The 21763-nt window shown below is 36.5% G+C and overlaps 1 protein-coding gene across 5 annotated transcripts in view; it reads left to right on the top strand.

Moving 5' to 3' along the window:
• The window catches only part of grin2ab (glutamate receptor, ionotropic, N-methyl D-aspartate 2A, b), a 163787-nt gene that overhangs the window by 105840 nt on the left and 36184 nt on the right, over positions 1 to 21763 (top strand). For all 5 annotated transcript variants that reach the window (XM_087236686.1, XM_087236683.1, XM_087236684.1 and 2 more), the window contains one exon: positions 11852 to 12447. In XM_087236686.1, the coding sequence (XP_087092812.1) occupies positions 11852 to 12447 (596 nt within the window). The remainder of the gene's footprint in view (positions 1 to 11851; positions 12448 to 21763) is intronic.

Here is a 21763-nt window from a genome sequence, read left to right as displayed (position 1 = left end):
TCCCTTATACATTTCTTAATATTTTATGATTTTGTTTATTCTTTTTATACTGCACTAAAACACGTTAAATTTACATTTTTGCGTTGTCTTATCCTGTTGAATTCCATTTCCAGTTCTCAAATGGAAAGGGAGGCATTCTTCAGGCCTGAATATTGCACAATCCTGTGTAAAGCAGCACAACTACTGTATTCATTACCTGAAGCGAGCAACTTGTATATAGACATTGGACATGTTCCTTTGTGATGCTTTGCCAGGCCTGTACCGATGCCACATTCAGTGCCTGCTTGTTTGCTGTCATTCTGATATCAAACACACACAGTTGGATTCAGATTAGACGATTGTTTTAAACATTTTCTTTCCCCTGAACCCTCATAGGGTGCCTTTGCAGAACTATAGCCAATCTGCCAAATAAAGTCCCATCCAATGATTTTTAAGGCATCCGAGTGGAGAAAAGCCAACAGTTTAATCGCTAGCAATGACGAATTGGAGAGAACCGGTGGTACCCGCATACCATTGATCCTTAGGCCATTATTCACCAATGAAATTGTGTGGTTTGGATACTGTCAGGTTCTTTCTTGCTGCACATTTTTCCTCTCTGTCAGTCTGTCCAGGTCTGCCTTTATCTAATTTATCTCTGCTTTGCTATCTTAACTGGCTCATTATCCCCTGCTCATGAGATTTCATCATTTGTTGTACCCTCTCGGTGCACGAGTAATTTTATGATACTGAAATTTTCCATCGCTGCCTTCAGCGAGGCAGAAATCTGAAAGCATCCCAAGACACAATATTATGGCTGCAGTTGAGCCGTGATACAGTGAACGCTGAAGTTTCTTTTTTTGTGCAGTGTAATCTGAGTATTAGATTATGTTGCAGTTTTTGCTGATGTCTTGAAGGCTGCAATCACCAAATTGCATGGGTTGTATGGGACTTAATGTCATTTTTAGTCTTTGCTGATAAACAGTTATAAGAACTGGATAAATTGGTGGTTCATTCCGCTGTGGCGACCCCTGATGAAGGAACTAGGCGGAAGGAAAATGAATGAAGGAATGAATGAATGAAAAGACTAACTAAAATATTGGTCATAAGTTATTTTAATTCAACATTCACAATAATATTGACTTGTAACTTGTACGTTTCAAGCTCTTTGTAACACGGGTGGGGAGTTAAAATGGAAAGTTCATCCAAAATGAAAGTCTACTCACTATTTACTCATGCTCAAGTGGGTTTAAATCAAGTTTCTTTCTTCATTTGACCGCAAAAGAAGATATTTCGAAGAAAGCTGAAAACCTGTAACCCTTTGATTTCCATAGTAGGAAAAACAAACACTATAGATGTCAGTGGTTAAAGGTTTCCTGCATTCTTCGATATATCTTCCTTTGTGTTCAACAGAAGAAAGAACGTCAAAGAGATTTGGAGCAAGTGAAGGTTGAGTAAATGATGACAGAATTTTCCATCTTCAGGAAATTATTATCCTAAATAAAACAAATACATTTATAGGTATGATGTGTAAGAATATAAGAATTTTACTCACCTGGGAAATGGAGGCCAGGTGGATGGTTTGTGAGCACAGTTAAGTGCACACAGCATGCCATATTATCTGATAATTGTAGGAAATAATTCCAAAAGGCAGTTGACTGTGCAAAGCCACATAAAACAAAACAAAAACATGATGTATATGCCGAGTTCAGCGGCTAATCAGCCGGAATCAGCTGATAAGACATGACTGCAACCAGCGAGACCTAGCACTGATAAGTGCCTAGCACTCAAGTGGCCAAGCCCTTAATTATCCCGACTTAATGTAAATGAAACGGATGAAAAGTTTACCCACTCACAGGTGTCATGAAGGGTAATATTAGCTGAATGCACTAAAATCGTTCTTTTTTCCCGGCAGTAAACACCATTTTTGCTGATGTAAATTTGTCCATTTTAACATTGGGATCAATATAAATGTGCTCTATTATTGAGCCAGGACTAGCGGAATTTCGATAAATTGCCGTTTCAGTACTTCCGTATTAGCTTCACGAGGGAGAGCAAGATGTTGCTGCTTGTTTTTTAGACATGAAATCCTTTTCAAGGGAGTCTACTTTTCTTTTGCTCTCTCTGATTTGATCACAGCTTCAGGACAGTGTGCTTGCAGAGACTTCATGTATCTCTGTGTACCTGGACTCTTGCTAGGGTCAGTTTCCTGACTGTTGGATCCCCAGGCTCTAATATGCGATTATGAAGGCAGGTTAAAGTATAGGTTTCACAGGAACTGGCTCACGGGTGCGGGTGTACAAGAGGTGATCTCTTCTAAGTGTCCCCGGTTGATCTGAGAGGTCAATGGTGGAACAACAGCCAGTGGTGATGGCAGAGAAAAGTCTCCACTGAACGCCCGAGGTGCCGCTTTCATGCCAAGAAAGAAGTACGATCCCAGTCGCTCCTATCCATCATGACTGAGCTCTTCAGTGAGCATCAGAGCGGGGGATGCCAAAGGGTTGAACATGCCCTACCAAAAAAAAAAAGAAAAAAAGACAAGTTTTGTAGTTTGGGCTTAACTTAAACTGGAAGAGATAATTAGCCGAGTGCTGTCTAAATGAATAACCATCACATCTTTTACCCTCTGTGAATTATGCTTAGTGACTGACATAACTCATTCCTGATTTTGTGCATGTTTTAAGAGGACATGTTATACTAAAATCACTTTTATTAGTGATTTAAACACAGCTGTGTGGTAACAGTTTGATTATAACTAGCTTCTAATGGTAAACATGTGTTTTTGTTTTGTGTTCAGAAACACTTTGATTGACATTCTCTCTTTTGCGTGTTATCAGAGGAAGAAAGCTCCTCCCATTAGTGACGATCTTCCCCTCATTAGCATATGACATTAGTGTTGTTTTTGAATCTCCCACTATGCTGACTCACAGGCATTTGTACCTCCGCCCTCTTTTGAAAATTTAAAGCGACAGTCACCAAAATGGCACAATTAGGGTTGAAGCCTAAAAGAGTCAGTTTTTAAAGAGTTATAAAACATTACTTATGGTGTATTTTGAGCTGAAGCTGAACACACACACACTCTAGGGATATCGGAGACTTATTTTACATCTTGTAAAATTGGGCATAATAGGTCAACTTTAAAGAATATTGTGTTAAAATTGTTGTGCAGGATTTGTTAACATTCAACACCTGTGGTATACACTACCACTTAAACATTTGTGGATAGTATGATTTTTATTTTATTTTATATTTTGTAAATAAAAAAGCCTTATTATTATTATTATTATAAATATTGAAGACAGTTTTGATGTTTAAAAAACATTTTGAAAACTGAGACTTCTTGAAAGATTGAAGGTACAACTTTTATTTGGAATATTATTTTGCTTTATTTTCTAAATGTCTATACTAAATCTTATTTCTAAACCTTCTGATTTATGTTTACTTGAATTAGAAGTATATTCACTGTTTGCAATTATTAATATTGGTAGAAAAAAAAGTCTCACTTTTTGACCAAATATTTTGAAGTGCCACAAAATCAATGCATTTTATTTGAATCATTTGAAATAAAACAAAAAAAACTAAAATCAATTGATTTTAAATGTAAAAAAAAAAAACTATCACAACATTTTAATTCACAGAGAGAAACATTATATTTTATTTGAGAATTCAAGATTTTTTAATAATTTAGTATTGTATAGTTTTCAAATATTTTATTTGCCTTTCAATTTGTGCTACTTGTTTTAAGTACTTGTTTAAACTTTTATGTTCACTAAAATTTGTACAAAAAACAATTCAGTATTAAAGGGCACCTATTATACCCCTTTTACAAGATGTAAGATAAGCCTTTGGTGTTTCCAGAATGTGTGGAAAGTTTCAGCTCAAAATACCCTTCAGAAAATTTATTACTGCCTCCAGAATCTGCCCATTTTGGTGTCTGAGTATGTTGTAGCCTGTTTTGTAGCCTGTGGTTTTAAATACAAATGCTGCTTCTCCCCGCCCACCGTTCCCACACGTGTCTGCTTTACCTGCTTTAAAGCAGATAAACAACAGTCAGTGACAGAGACAGACTCGGATGACGCTGAAATACAGCTCATTAGTCAAAAATACCAAGTAAGTTTAGTTCATGTATTTGTGCTGGAGTTTATTCAAGCCCTTCTGAAACGATGAGTCACACACAAATGCCATTTTCAGTACACACACACATATTAATGTTTACTGACATCATGCGCTGGCTGCGGTTAAGTATTAAAATAGCAATTTTACTTAAACGTGCTGTGTTTAAAAATGTTTTAAACTTATAAAACTTATGAAAATCACAGAAAGATGTAACAAATATTTTAATCCCAGTTTATTGGCAAAAAATGTTCTGTAGACATTTGTATAAATGTTATTATAGAAACATGGCACCTGTCAATACAAGTCCTACATCAAGTTGTGATGGGCCTCAAAATCACTGGGATTTTAACATCAGGAAATTTTTAAAAAGTGATTTATTGTGTTTGTATCACTCCAATATAACAGTGGACACACTATACCTACACACAGTTCTGTCCAAACTGCTTACAATAGTTGATTTTCATCATCTTTAACTTAATCTATTTGTGTTGGGACAACATGAAGTAATTTTGTGGAACCCAGCATTTGTCATAGTGTGTCATTATCAAACACTCTTCCTAAATGCACTCTTTCAAAATGTACACTTGCCGTTAAATATCAATATTGATAACGTTAATAATATCTGTTTACCGATTTGTTTCTGATATATTGTGCACCTTTTCGTTTTTTTTTTTTTTTTGTAAAATATCGTGAAGCAAGTCAACCCTGAAATTGCAAGTCTGCTTACCACCTCCATCAGTCTCCTTGGCTAGAAGTAATGGGGGTGGACGTTGTTGTTTTTTTCCTATCCTGAGGTCCTTTTTTTTGCTTGTTTTTTTCCCTCTCCCTTGAGTGTCAGTCACACAGTCGTTCAAACCCTGGCCAGTCTCTGCTGAGTAATAGAGGAACGGAGAGCTCTTTCTTTTTCTTCTGCAACTTTGATGAAGTGAGAACGGCAGGCATATTTCCACCAAAAATGGAATTGCTTTGGGACATGCAGCATACATTGAAAAAGATTTATTTCAAATGTCTTTAGTGGCAGAATAGCTCATTACTCTCTAATGTGTTTAAGCTTCAGTATTTAAGAAAAAATGACCGTAGGACAGCCAACTCCCAAGTGTTGTCTTCTGACTCATAATGCTAACAACCATCATAAACAAATCAAATAATCTTTGATAAACAGTATTTTGGAAATACAAATATGGGCTGTTCGGTATGTGTCTAATCAGTAAGCATCAGTGTATATGTGTGGATGATCTGGATAAACTCTAGAGATTACTTCAAAAGATCCATGAGGATGCTGAATTATTGATATGATTTTTTCCCATAACTTCTAATTTTACATTTCATAGCATTCCAAAGCTGGAAAACAAAAAGTAAAACAAAACAAACAAAAAAAATCGACCACAGAAGCAGTGTTATGTTGCAAGGGTGTGTTCTGGCTATATTTAAAAAAAAAATACTTGGATCAAAATATAGATTTTCTTTTGTGTCAAAAGTCATTAGAATGTTAAGTAAAGATCAAGTTTTGTAAATATATTTAGTAAATACATACAGTAAATACCTCAAAACATAATTTCTGGTTAGTAACATGCTTTGATAAGCACCTAATCTGCTCAATTTTAAAGCCAACTTTTTAACATTTTGATTTTTTTGAAGCCTCAGATTCCAGTTTTTGACAAATATTGCCTGAAGCTAACAAAAAGCTTTTTCATTCAACAGTCATGCCAGCAGACACACAATGTCGTAAGACATTAATATTAGTTTAAATTTAAGGCACCAGTGTCTAAGGAACAATGCTAATTTGACGTCCAATAACGATGTGAAATGACATTGATACTTTGTTTTAGGTTGTGTTGGAAAGTGACCAAAATCCATCCAACATCGAGCAACATCTTAAACCAACGTCATATTGACATCAACTACTGACATTTATTTGTCAGATATGGCAACCAAAATCCAACATCTGATAGACATCAAAGTGGTAACGTCCACACAATGTCAAGTTGTAACATTAATAGAGGTTGATAATTTGTTGTATTTAGGTTGCATTGGAAAGTAACCAAAATGCAACGTCTGTTTGACCTTGGACATTGACGTTGGCCTGACATTGGGTTCTGATGTCAAATATTGCCTAATGCTAACAAAAAGCTTTTACATACAACCGTCATCCCAGCAGGCACACAACGTCATAAGGCGTTAATATTAAGTTAGATTTAGGTCGCCTATGTCTAAGGAACAATGTTAATTTGACGTCCAATAACGACGTTAAATGACATTGATACTTTGTTGATTTTAGGTTGTGTTGGAAAGTGACCAAAATCCATCTGACGTCGAGCAACATCTTAAACCAACGTCATATTGACATCCACTACTGACATTTATTTGTCTGGTATGGCAACCAAAATCCAACATCTGATAGACGTCATAGTGGTAACATCTACACAACGTCAAGCTGTAACATAATTAGACGTTGATATTTTATTGTATTTAAGTTGCGTTGGAAAGTAACCAAAATGCAATGTTTGACCTTGGACATTGGGTTCTGACATCAACCTGATTTCATTTCCAAACAAAATGCAATGCCCCCATGACGTGCATGGTGTACGTCTATCTGACCTCATGTTGATGTCCTGTTGACGTCCTGTTCCTGCTGGGATGTGATTGAGCTGCCAAAAAATTGACACTAGCCATATTTCCATCCACCTTTTTTGACTTTAGAATATTTCATAAAAAGGCTTAATGGAAATGCCAATTGTGCATACTTTTTGGAAAATGCACATAAACATATGCGCACAATTGAGAAAGATTGATCTGATAAAAAAAAAAAATGTGCACAAACTATAGCAGTAACACATTTACCAAATACATTTCAAGTAAAAAAAACACACACACATGATTTTGTTTAAACAGAAATGGACATGATGGGAAGAAGTAATGGACAAACCAGCAGACCGACCACATTGCACAACATCTGAAATCTCTTTTGGTCAATCTAAAATCCCTTTGCTAAAGTCCTTCATAAAGTGGTTCCCTATTATTAGCTCCCAGAACTGTCTTTAGCTTCTGCACTCATGCCCCCAAAAGCCACCATCCATTTATGGAATTTCAGCTTCATCTTCTGAGATACTAGTCATTTATTATATAAGAAAAAAGGCCCAATTGCCAGAATAAATTGCATTTTTCTTTTTGATATTTGACACGAGTTTATTAGGAGGTGACGATTTTGCTCTGTTTAACAGATTGGATGGAAACTGCTTTATTCGCAAATGTTTTATGCAATTATTGTGCATAAGTTTAATCCTCATCTTTGGATGAAAACATAGCTAGTGTCACTGGTTTTGCCGTCCACGGTCTTCTTCATTGCGGCAATCAAAGAGTGTTTTGATTGAGCTGCATTCGTATCAAGAAAACGGCAACTCCAAGGTCAGGATATGTGGATAAATGGGTGACAAGATTGCAGAAGTGCTTTAATGGAAAGATATTTCCGAGTTCTGACCCTCAGCGCCTCTCTGATTAAAGCAATTTCCAGGTGCACACATCTTTTGTGTGTGTTTGTTTGTATGTGCGTCTACCTGCAAACCTGCAGCGCGGCAGCTAAATCCGAACCCTCTTCACATGCTTATCAACCTCATGCCAAACTGGAAAACCTCTCAGCACCCCAACTACCAAAAAGTGCGAGTCTGTAAGATTAATTTTCCAAACCTGGTCTGAAAGCAGGTCTTTTTGATTAGATGCACACGTGTACCTAGATGTACCCCATTGCTTCTATCCGTTTACACCTGAGATTTGTGTGGTAGATTTTTGGCATACCTCTAATCCAGTTTCATCCCCGAGCCTCTTAAACCCTCAAGTGCTGCATTCACAGCGCGAAAGGGACCATCCAAAACATTGAGTGCAGCCACTACATTTGCATTGATTTATTAACTCCTCGGTGTATCTGGGACAGTTTTAATGTCTCCTGAATTGTTTGTGTGATATATTTTTAGAAGGTGACATAACTGGTTTATGTGAATTCTCGCTTTTGGATCAGTGGATAGATGTACCGCTTTGTGACTCAGTTACGTGCTGCAAATTCAATTTTCTCAGCAGGTTCAGTTACAGTGAGGTACGGTTTGGATGAGCGTACATTTACCTCATGTAAATGCGCTCTCCTTTGGCCTCTTTTTTTATTTCTTCTGCACTAATCCTCAACGGATACCTCCTCCTTACCTGTTTATTTGAGTGTCGCTGTTTGCTTAAGCTCAGTATTTTAAATCTGTCTCGGCGCCGTGGTGGACAGATCAGCGTCTGTGTGTTTGCACAGCGCTTGAACCATGATATTCATAAGCTCCATTGTCGCTCGTTTATGTGTTTGTGTATTCTGAGATATCAAGCTGTCACCGCACAAGGATGCAGTCATTATTCTTAACTCAGTCAGTGACTCCAGTGTGACAGTGTGCAGCAATTTCTGTCTTTCTCCCCTCTCCTGTATTCAGCGGCTCACTGTCTGCTCCTGATCTGCGCCCTTCTCTCTTGCTCGTTGCTGTTCTCTCTGTAGACCTTTTTTACACTTGTGTGTTGGCAAAGCTGAAGGGCTTCGATAGTAGGGTAAAGAAACTTCTGCTTTATCAGCGGCACTGAGAAAGAGCTCTTCTCCGGATTTAAATATTTTTTCAGGGGTGACGAAACAAAGCAAAATGATTGCGTGTTGTAAGACTGAATGAAAGAGGTTACCTTGTAATTTAAGGCAAAAGAACATAAAGTGGCCCCAAAATGGCACTCAAAATTGATGAATACTGTGTTTTTTAATATTTGTGTGCCATTTTACTTCAGCTTAGTCCCATATATATATATATATATATATATATATATATATATATATATATATATATATATATATATATATATATATATATATATATATATGTATGTATGTATGTATGTATGTGTGTATGTATGTATGTATGTGTGTATGTGTGTGTTTTCACCTCATTCAAAAACATCCAAAACAACATCCAAAAACAAGCAGAAAATCATACAATTCAATGACAGAACAAATCCTTGATCACTGTCAGCTTCTTCTCCGTCAAATGATGTCACTTCCGAGTCATAGCCTTAAGAGTTTATTGCACGTATTTTATGTTCAATTTAATGCAAATGTGACAGGATGGACAGAAACATAGGGGGGACAATTGTAAATTTATTTGTATTTTATATTTGTAGTATTTATTTGTAGAATTTATTCATAATTTGATGTTTTTATTTGGTTGATGTGAATGACAACAACTTAAACTTGCTATTTCTAAAGTTTTTTTTTTCATAACAAAGTTTTCAAAGTTTTTTTTATCATAACAAAACTATTAAAGCAGTAGGTTCTTGGGCTGAGGACAAGGACAATGACAGAGTTTGTACATTTGTAAAGTGTTTTTAAAATAAAGTGTTTTTTGATCAAAAATCTGAGAACCAAATGAATGACATACTCCTTTACAGAACTCACAGAAATTAATAATCAGTCCATTTTAGAAATTTTTGGCATGAAATACTTTTTATTCACTGTATTTATGTTTTTATTTCAGGGACAGATAATGTACATTTCTGGCAGAATGTCTCATATTTTGCATGTCTTTGGATTTTGGACAAAACATGGGGTGAACATACAAACTCCATACAGAAATGACAACTGGCCCAGCCAGGACTCAAACCAGTGGCCTTCTTGCTGTGAGGCGACAGTGTTAACCACTGAGCAACCATGCTGCCCATTTTAGAAATGTTGTCTATTTTCTTAAATAAAGTCTTGAGTTTGCATTTAGTAACTGTTTTTTATTTTAATATATTTTTGATATATCAGTGATAGCAAGGCTAACTTTTCAGCAGCCATTAATTTAGTAGCATTCAGTAGTGTTACGTCCTACAGATCTCTTTCTGATATGCTAATTTCATGTCAAGAGAAATTATTTTTATTAATATTAAAAATAGCTGCTTGATATGTTTTTTTGAAATAGTATTTTTTTTCTCTGAATAATTTGATGCTTCTAAAGTTAAGAAGAATTGTGTTTTATTTTGTATAAAATAATTTTTAGAAATATATCTTAGTAATTCAATGTGTACCTACACAAATAAACAATTAACAATGCTAATAATATAAATTGTAGTCACCTCAAGCAATACTTAATCAGACCTGTAGCCAGCCTGGTGAATGGACCTTTTTGCAATTATCTGCCTCTTTTTCTATTTAATTTTGAGATTTAAATAGTAAATTTAGGTGACATTTTAAGCACAATTTTTTTTGATGAATTTGTTGAAATAATTAGCTTGTTAGATGGTCATCATAATCACATGTTTGATGTACGAAAAATATTTCCAAAATATTTAGAACAAAGAAATTACATATTTATTTTTAAACTACAAATAATCATACATTATTAGAGTAAAAGTTTAAGTTAAAATCTATAGCTTATTGTAATTTTATTGGGCAAATAACAAACTGGCCAGCACATCCAACTTTCCTCAGTCAGATAAATTTTTTTGGTGCTTTACACCTTTTTATTGGTCATGTTTTCTTTCAAGAATAAGGTTCAAGATTTAGAATAAAAGTCAAATGTTTTCTCTATTTAAAAACAGTACAGTAGTGAAACATGACCTCACTTATGTCAGATGTTTTCTTGCACAGCTGGATGTTGGACGATTGAAAAACAATTGTTTGCTTTGGCCAAAGCTAAAGTCACACCAGGATTTGGCTTGACCTTAAAAACTTTTTTTGATGGGTTATTTTTTACTATTTATGATGGCATAGCAGTCAAAATAAGACAAATAAGCTCATGTATAAGACAAATTCTGGACCTTTGTCAGTGAAGGGGTGGGTCTTCCGAACCACCTGAACCCTCTCTGGCTGTGAGCCTGATATTGTAATGCTGTATATGTGTAAACAACAGTCTAAAATATATAGATTTAGTTATCATATAAACAAGACTATATATAGCACATTATACAACATTAGAAAACAGAAGGCATATACACCACAACTATTGTACATTTATGCGTAAAAAAACAGTCTGTGCAGTGTTATTGTTCAGTCTGTACATTGTTTTCATGCTCTGTTTATTCCATATACTTTCAGTGGATGTTTTAAAACCCCATCAAACAAATGTGTCTCTGTAGTCTCAGCCAAATGAGCTTGAATGCATAATGACCAAATGTATACAAGATAAATTGCAGATGTGCGTTTGAATTTGAATGAAATATAAATCCTAGCAAAGTAGGAAACATTGGGATGTCTTCAAAGCACAATAGGTTTGAAATAAAAAGTGAGAATAATGGGCTGCAACAGCTTCAGTGACACATTAGAAGTAACATTAGTTTTAAAACATTGACTCTTTGGACCAAATTGGCTACAGGAAATCCTCTGAGAGCCTCCTGAACAGTGTGCAACTCATCATTTTGCTCATGGATCGTAACACTCAAAACCAGATACTCTTGTAGATTTAAAGTGGAGGTTAATGCTTGCAGAAAGGTAACATGTAAAGCTAAAGAAACCGTTAAAGATGTTGAGGGTTTTATGGTTCAGGTTCAGCTAAGATAGTTCAGTTGATTTATCAGAACTGACGACTTTCCGTTGGCAAGGTGGAAGTACAATTACCCAACTATCAGTGTCGGATGTGACAACACATGGTTTGTATTTCCTTGCATTTCTCTATCTAACTTTCTGTTTCTGTCTTTCCCTCCTACATGTTTCCCTTTCTCCTTTTCTCCTCCACCACCTGTTCTCTCTGCCTCTCCCTCTCCCTGTCTTTCTCTCCAGGATTCCAGTTCTTCGTTTTTCCAGTTTGGAGCCTCCCTCCAGCAGGAGGCGCTGTTGATGCTTGCTATAATGGAGGAGTATGACTGGCATGTCTTCTCGGTGGTCACCACCAAGTTCCCGGGTTTCCAGGAGTTCATAGCCACTGTGCGCGTGACTGTGGACCACAGCTTTGTTCGTTGGGACCTTCAGAGCGTAGTGACTCTAGACGGCGTCGGTGAACCCGAGGACCGAGCTCATGTGCAGCTCAAACGCATCCAGTCGCCCGTCATCCTCCTCTACTGTTCCAAAGATGAAGCAGCGCTGGTTATGGAGGAAGCCCGTTCGCTAGGGCTCACCGGGGCTGGCTTTGTGTGGATTGTTCCTAGCCTGACGACAGGGAATCTCGAACATATCCCGGAAGCCTTTCCGGCAGGGATGATATCTGTGACCTATGATGAATGGGATTATCCCCTGGAGACTCGCCTGCAGGATGCTGTGGGAATTATCAGTTCGGCAGCCGCTGCCATGTTCAGAGAAGAAGGCCGGATACCTGATGGAACAGCCAGCTGCTACGGCCAATCAGAGAAGCCGGAGGTGCCGCCAAGTGCTCTGCGCAGGTAAGCGAGAATCAGTTGTGGTTGAGTGCATGGAAATTTGCTTGCATAATGAAATGCACAAATATAGAAGCAACCCGAAGTGAATACATTTGTATATACTGTGCAGTGGTTGCACTTTGAGGCCGAGAGATTACATCAACGCTAACGTGATAAGGCAGAATCTTTTTCTGTAATCTCGACATACTTTGGACTGTCTTTTTGGCTCGCCGGTCTGTACTACAGCTTGGCCACCTACTTCTTTGGGCAAGCAGTTCCTTTTACAAGCCTAAATTCAATGGGTAACAGCACTCCTTCTTGTAACTCAATCCAGCAAAGTGGCTAACATGGGTTTCCAGAGTGCATTATTCCGCTCCGCAATAGGGGCACTTAGAAATGAGAATAGTACTTAAAGAAACGAGTAGCACTTTTGACAAATGTGTCAAAATGATTTTCAGTGTATGAGTGGCCTAAAAAAAGCTCAAAGTGAGCCTTTCATGCTAGTCGTCATGTCAAGAACTTCGAATGAGTATCAAAGACAAACTTTTCACTTTTTTCCCCAGATAATATTTTCGTTGTGCCCCATGATACGAATGCTTTTAGGGGCAAAAGCACGGCTAAAGCTATCATATTGGTTGTTTTGGAAGGCAAATAAGGACAGGCACACTCAAAGGGGTCAAGGTCTGGCTGGTTAGCATGGTCCAGTTAGCCCCTGATTGACTTGTAAACAATTGTGTCCAGAAACTGAGTGGCTGTGAGCAAAGATGGCAGAATTGGAATTGCATACTTCGGAGAAGAGCGAGCAACTGGCATTGAAATGAATGCTAACGGACAGCTTTCTCCAGGCATTACAGACCTCTATGCAGTTCAAGACACAAACTCAGCACCCTTCGCAAGGCACAAACTCATGCACATGGTAACCCATAGTAAGTCCATTCTTGACAACATGTCAGCGAACAACGTGGAGGAAGGGCTTGCGGTTTTGCGCAGAATAGGGAATAAAGAGCCAAACACTACGGATGAGACAGTGGTTGAGCAGACGTGGGCAGTAGCTAGCTGCCACTTTAATGTTTTTTTTTATGTTTAGATTTTTTTTCTTCCTTTTTTGGCTTCCACTTCCCACTGCCTTGCCCTCATCTTGCGCTCTTTTTTTCAGGAAATCTCATTGGCTGTCATGAGTCGCACTGATACACACATCTGACCATTCGGCTGGATTTCAAACAAGTTTGCGACTATTCTGAGGGTGTCACATGCTTTGAGCATCCATGACAATCTGAGGCTTAAAACTTAAAAGGATGACAGTTTTGTGGTACAGCTTGTGCTAGATTTAAGATCCAGCCGAATGTAAAGGTCAGTAAAAAAGGCATGGTCAATAAAGTTTAGTACACTCCGTTTTGTTGTAGGTTTTGAGGTCACCCATAGCTAGAAAGCATTAAATGCCAAAGTATTACTTATTTATTAAAATAATCAATCTCTTATCCAAAAAACCTGCTGTTTTTATTAAAGAATCAAACTGCTCTTAATATTTACAGGGACTCTTAACGTGTCTGAAGTTCAGCTTTTTAAGTCTTGAATATCTTAAGCACTATAACAAAAGAGTCAATTATAATTTTAAGAGGTCTTCAATTTCAGGAATGGTGATACATTTTAATGTGATTATTAAACTTCAAAAGGCTATGACTTAAATGAATGTGAGCGCTGCATGTTTCAAAGTGAACGGTTTCAGAGCAGCTTGCTGTAAATGAATAGCACTCGTTTATTACAAGCGATTGACACGATTTATATGAAAGTACATCATCATAACCAATGTTTTCTTCATAGGGTTTTTATACTGTGATAAGCAGAAGATTGATTGACCTGTAATTTGTATGTTGTAACTTCAGTCATTAAAAATTTATGTCTTGCTGATTAGCAGTATTAGGTTCGTAATTAAGAAAATATTTATCATATTGTATTGGATAGATTTGTTCTGTTTGGATGTAGCGCTGCACGATTCTGCCTATAAAGAGAATCACAATTTGTTTTTGCTTTAAATCAAGATCACGATTTTCTCACAATTATGTAGATTAGGTTAATATGAGTAGGCTAGTATTATTGTTAATTGTCAAACATGGTAAAACAACAATAATAATATTAGACCTATGTGTTGGTCTACTGTTGATTAAAATGCTAAATTTTGTATAGACTTAGAACGGTGGACTTGAATAGACTTTCAATTTGTCCTAGTCGTTAATGCACAGTAAAGTGATTAAATCAGAAAACAACTATTAAGAATTCTGAAATTTAATTGTTACGTTTGAGATATATGCTTGTCATTTGTCATTGACAACATTATTAGACCAATTTTTTCACTGGTAAAATGAGACATTTGTCATTATTAAATTCCCTCTTGCATTATATTTAACATTATGTAGGCTAGAGTAGTTATACTGACCCAGTAAACAGTTATTTTCATGCACAACACTCTGGGGCCTATCGCACACCAGACACAATAAGACGCAAGACATGTATGCCTTCTTCATGAAGACCATCCTCCATGCTTTGTTTCAGTTCATTCATGACAATTTGCGTTGTATAATTTGACAAATTGTATAACTTTTTTATTAGATGTAATATTATTTATTTTATGCAGATTTATATTTGTTTTAATAAAAACAAGTTTAGATTTGTCCTTTTGTCATGTTTTGGAGATGTATGCATCACCATATGGGGCATAAGAATAGGATGTGTGTTTGGATATGACTCAGTTTTCTGACCACACTTTGTTATTATTGTTCATTTATTCATTTGCTGGAAATTAGAATTGAATTTTAAAACAAATCTTTGCGCGTAACAAACAAAATTAGATATGTAGGCAAATGATGTCTTCGGGGGAGTGTAGACAACACCGTTTCCCTATCCACAAAAGTAAAGGAGTAAGAGTAAAAGTAAAATAAAGAGAAAGTAAAGAGGCCGACTGGAGGAGGTTCGTTCTTTATCCTAGCGCTGCAGATGGTCTGTTTAGCTCTGCATTCTCACTAGTGAAGCATTCATTTTTTCCACTCACGAATCCGCAATGGAAATAGCAAATGCACTTTAGCACGACGCAACTGACTCTTAAAGGGAATGGGAGATGTGACTTTTATTCGTTGAATGCATGTTATGCTCATAACACACCCATAACTCATTAAGAGAATAAGCACAACTCTGTTTGACCTTTGTGCTTGGGTGCAAATTGCATTTTTCTATCTTTAAAATCGCAAAAGTGGGTTGGGACATGCCCCATGCTCTTTAGACTCTACGCCTAGATCGTTTAAATACAGCCCTCTGTGTTCACTATAACAGTCTGTGGATCGATTGGTATCGGGCCCCACAAGAAATCCTTAATTATTTCTGTTTTATTTATTATCTGAGACCAAACAATCTTTTATTTTAAAAAAAAAATATTTAGAAAAATTCTCCTGCTTACATCTCGATCATTTGAGCGCCCAAATTTAACCCACAAGCAGCAAAATGAGTGAGAAACTTCTTTGCTAAAGGGAAAGTACTCGTGAACTGCCAAGGAATGGATCAGGTCAATCCACCATGTCTGTGCGAGAAGATCAACTACTAGAGATTGCAAATGATGGTGGCCTTTTATGGGATGTTTGCATATCGCTTTTTTAATGTTTATGCAAGTTCGTTATAGGTGAGTGGCTTGTGCCCTCAAGTGGCGTGAAGCGCTCATGTCTTCCAGGCACACTCAGTTGAATAGCACACCGCGAATCCCTTGACAATTTTCTCAGAAAAACACAGAACACCCAAACACTGCAGTGCTTTGTAAATTTTCTCCATAAACAAAACTTGTATCAGAGTTACAGCAATGTTTTGTCAGCTTGTCATTCTCTGAGAACATGGTTAATGGCTGCCTTGCAACCTGCGAACCATCCTGCCTCCCTCCTGGTCCGGGGTAAAATTGTCAAGCGTTGACCGATCCACAGTGATAAAAAGGTTGGGGACCACTGCACTAAAGTAGACATCATTGGTGGGTGCAAACATCCTTTCAGTAGTAAACAAACAGTGCATCAGCTCGCGTGTGATTTCACGGCCGCTAAAACATCATTGCATTAAGACGGAAATTCCATTTTTGGTTGAATTATACCTTTTAAATTCAGTATGTGACACATTAAACACCATTTAGTGGTGTCCATGTTGCAGAGCTACGTATATAAAAGTGTGAAGACTTATGCGACCGCCTTTGTGCTTCTCCTGAATTTGAAAATATAATTGGCTTAATCTCAGAGATGCTGGATTAAGATTGTGTAAAATTTAAATTGTGATCGCAATCTTTTTATGATTAATCAAGCAGCCCAATTTTAACGTACTGTAATCATATTTATTTTTATAATAATATATCATGTTTAAAGACTGAGACCCCTTGTTTACTTGCTTGAATTTCCTTATTATCCTTCTCTAAATACGTTTCCTTTCTGGGTCTCTAAGCAGTGACAAACAAGGTTGTTTCAGGCAACACATTTCCTGCCTCAATTGAGAAGGTGCTGGATATTTAAAGACGCACAAAGATTGCTATTTTGGATCCCATTTAAATCTTCATGCCCAATCCCTTTTATATCTCAATGATTGGATTGGTTTTCAGATCCGTTCTGAGCTGCGAGGGCAACCTTGTGATGTCTACATCGGGCCAGGAAGACGTCCGCATCGCACATGATTGTCAGAAACAGAATCTACTGTTAGTTTAGATTGCGAAAGCACTTGCTGTGGCTGCCTTTTTTTTCCGGAATGCACAGTTATCAGGAGTTGCCATGGGTTACCATCAGTAGCTGTTTGCAGCGTTGGTATCCGTCTGCTCCGAGTAGGTGTTCCTTTTGATCTCTCCCTCGTTGCTAAGGCTGTCTGTATCTGGGACACTGCAGACTCTTCAATGTGGGAGCATTTCGTATGACGCCACCATTCGCAGATCTCGAATTAACCTTCCAAATGCCTCCAAGAAAGACGGATAGATGTGTTGTGATGCTTGTTATAGCAAAGTGCACAGATACAGTATTGTGAGCAAAGGCAGTTTATATAACACAGGGTGATCATAAAAGAGAATCAGACTGTTGTCGTAATGTTCGGTAAGACGTCAGTTAAAGTTGAAGAATATATAACAGTTGGCTGTGTAACTCTAGGCAATCATACACGCGCAAACCTCAAATGCTGCATCTGATAAGCAGGTGTAGTTCTGGCCCTTGTCCGTCTGTTTACCCAGAGGCTAAACCCCTGTTTCTGACAAATGTACTGTATGTGTTTGTCTTAATTAAGTCTGTTACTCCCTTCACGCACACATACATTTGTATACATACAGCTGCACTCCAACTCTGTTGTATATGGTTAGTAATGCACTGATAGAAGCTTTAAATACTGGCAGATGGTAGTTATTTTTATGGTTTTGCTGTAGTTAGAGCTGCACAATATTGGAAAAAACTGACATTGCAATGTTTTTATTTTTCTACAATACATATTGCGATATTAAGTGTAATTTTAGCAGGTGAAATTAATAAAATTAATTTTATTAAATTAATTTAAAAAAGTGTTTATTAATTTAATAAAAATTTCTTTTTTTATTTAAAAAAATTTATATATTTTTTTTTATTTTTATTTTTTATTATTAAAAAAATTTCCCCCACAATTTCTGTTTAATCAACAAGGATTTTTTTCAACACGTCTAAACATAATAGTTTTAATAACTCATTTCTAATAACTGATTTATTTTAATTTTGCCATGATGACAGTAAATAATATTTTACTAGATATTTTTCAAGATACTTTATTAGAATGATGATATTAGTGTTATCCACACCAGTCAAAAATTAGCCGGTTCGTTGAGTGGTGTGATATAAATGAGCTAAAAATACATACTAAGAAAACAGAAGAGATGGTATTAGACCCAAAGTGTATAGGTGACCATCATCAAGTGGTTGTACACGACCCATCCCATCACTCAGTCAGAAACCTGTAAGTACTTGGGCATTTACATCGACTGTTTTTTTTTTTTTTTCACATGGAAAACACACATTGAGTGGGTTTGTTCTCGTTTACATCAGAGATTGTATTTTTTACGGAGGTTGCGTCTTTTTGGAGTTAACAAGAAGCTCATGATGGTGTTTTATAAAGCAGTTCTTGAAAGCATTGTTAGATATGGTATCACATTGTAGTTTGATATCTGTTCAGTGTAAATCTAAGTTGATGCATCTCTCAAAGACAGGATGGAAAATTGTTGGGCATGATGAATAATTTAATCCTTAAGTTTTATTTGAGAATTGTGTCCTAAATCAGTTGAAAAGGATTGTGAATGGATCCAACTCATTTTTTGTTTCCACATTATAAACTGCTTCCCTCTGGTAGAAGATATAGAGTCCCAAAATGTAGGTTAACCCGTTATAAGAAATCATTTGTACCTGTTTCAGTGGGTCTAAAAGTCTATCTTAATTAACATTATCAATTTTGTAACTGCTTTATTTTGTATTGTTTTTATTGTTTGTTTTTATGGAATGTCTGCAGCAATATGGTGATGCCCATGACAAATTTCCTGTCAAAGACAATAAAGTTTAAACAAAAAAATAAAACAAAAAAATTAATACTGGTTTTATTCTAGCCGAAATAAAAAATAGAAAAAATATAATCAGACATACTGTGAAAATTTCCTTGCTCTGTTAAACATCATTTGAACATCATTTAAAAAAGAAAAAAGTTCAAAAGGGGGCTAATAATTCTGACTTCAACTGTACATTGGGGTGATTTTATAAGGGAGAGCATCTGTGTAAAATATTAGGGATGAGATCTCTGGCTACGAGATCTCGTGAGACTATATTGCGATGAGATTTCTCGTTGAGGTGAAAAGTTGTCTCTTGAGTTGTGATGTTATGATGGAGTGTGAGGGTGAATTTAGCACTGAAGATTGGAGGCAGTATTGGATTAGAACCGGACATCAAGTGCTTTGCACACACCTGACAGACTGGCCTCGGAGTTGGAAGTAAGCATGGGCCGATATATAATTCTGACGGTGTGATAACCTTGGATAAAAATGTCACGGTTTAACGGTATCACGGTATTGTGATTTCTGCTCTAAAAATATTCTTTGTAAATGTCTGGGTAAAAAACTAAAACTTTTTTTTTTTTACCCCTTTAAGCGATAGCCCAAAACTAGACTATCTGTCTAATCGGTCTATTTGACCACTAGTCTAGTTTTGGGCTATTCTTACATGTCTATTAGATTTTTACTGACAGTCCAAGTTTAGCCTTGTTTTAGACAAGCTGTCTACATTTAGATGTCTATTAAACACAAAATTGTTTGCTGGGCCTTGTCGATGCATGTTCCAGACTGTCAGTGCAATAATGGAGGGGATTTTTCAGCAACATAAGTGAAACATTGATTCATTGTGGAATTAAAAAAGCGAAGTGAGTCAATAAAACATTAATTAAAGTGATTTGTTTAACAACACTGATTCATTCAGGAATGCAGCAATGTTTATTTTAATGAGTAAGTAATTATTTTAGTGAATCTTTTAGATTCAATTGAAAAAATATATAGAAAGTTAATCCATTCACTCAACTGACTTAATAGGTTCAATTAAAGGACCACTTCTGTGTGTTGATTGACAATAACCCTAGAATTTAAGATTATAGTGAGAAAAATCATTTTGTGTTTTGTTTTAATTTTAATCTTGATTTTGTCACAGACTGAAAAAAACATATTTCAAAATAAAAATAGATCTTCATCAAAGACCTGTAACATGTTTCTAAAACCAACATAAAATAAAAGTCACCTAGTACAACTGTAAAAAATTGTCTCTAGAACAGACCTATGGTAAAACAAATATGTGTGTGTGTTTGTGTGAGCATGCACGCCGTCAAACTCTAGTAAGGCTCTGATGTTCTGCTTGACCAAATATCAGAAGTAATTGCATGTGTGTTCACAGATAGTTTTGTCATGCATAGCTCATAGATGTCTTTGTGACGCTAGCGTGAAATAGGCCGTTCACATATCGAATCTTTTGCGTGCACAAGTCCATTACTTCCAATTGAGACGTGTGGATTGTGTGCACATATTGAGAGCGACGCACGTATGCCAGGTGCAACTTAGCTGAAAACATCTCTTTTCAGACAAACTTTAGATTTAATGGTGAGTCATGTAACAAGAACCGCAAAGCATGGTAAAATGCTAAAGGAAGCGATGTGCTCACACTTTCCATATATTCTGCAATATATCTGCAATATATGATTGATTTACTAAATACCAGATTCTGCAATACATCAGCATTCCTGTATCCAAAGTAACTTAATCCCACACCACAGATGTTGACTTTTTCCCCCTGTGCTGAACTAATCATCCTTGAATACGCAGGATATGCAGTCTCCTGTTCTCACACTCTGTTTAGCCACGATCGATTCAAATACCATACTGCGGGAAAATCTTGCTTTAAGGCGATATAGAAATCGCGCATGTCCAAATCGCGATTTCGACACAATTTCGATTAATCCTAACCCTAAATGAGACTTTTAAGGAAACTTTTAATTGTGACATGATGATCTTTATGATGATCTGAAAGATGTTAGTCAACTTTAGCGATAAGGAAGGAAATATTTAATAACTACAATGCTTAGTTTTATTAAAAGCTTAACTTATATAAATTTGTAAGTGTAGTTTAATTATAAACTAATTTCGAGAGGAGCATGCGCTTATGATTGATAGCAGCTGGTCTCGAGTATCTCTCTTCCGGGACAGCATGCCAAACATGCTTTATAATCAATCATCAGCTAAGGGCGAACTCTTTAAATGGCAAAGAATAGTAGGAAATTGCACATAGCAAAACATCTCAATCAACAGCAATATTGAGTTGGGTTTAATTTGGGTGTTTTCATTATTAGAGGTTGACTCACAGTTTGAAAAAATTAGAAATAATCTACTTACACTAAATACACAGAAAACATAATAAACATATAATTTACCATAAATAAAACCAAACCAAAAAATATAACTTTGACAATGAACAGAAGCACACTTTGGGTTTAAATACACCAGAAACCGTGAGGAAATCAATGATATTCAAGTGCACAACATAATCAGAATTTAGGGAAACTATAACTTATACAGTAACATCATTCAGAGGGGGAAAACAGGTGATCAAAACTAAAAGCTGTAGAAACAGAGCATAATAGTAGTAGTAAATCCTCTTCCCGGAAGGAACCTCCTGGCATAGTAAACATAAACTACTCCTAGGTAGTGGGACAGGGTGATAATGACAAATAGAGGAAGGAAGTAAAGGCTTTCTGTCCACAGAGGAGCCGGCGATGGAAGAAGCCACAGGCTGGCTGGAGGCAG

This window comes from Danio rerio, chromosome 1, assembly GCF_052040795.2.
Source record: "Danio rerio strain M-AB ecotype USA chromosome 1, GRCz13ab, whole genome shotgun sequence".
NCBI lineage: Eukaryota > Metazoa > Chordata > Actinopteri > Cypriniformes > Danionidae > Danio > Danio rerio.
This window is presented reverse-complemented; position numbering and strand designations above follow the sequence as displayed.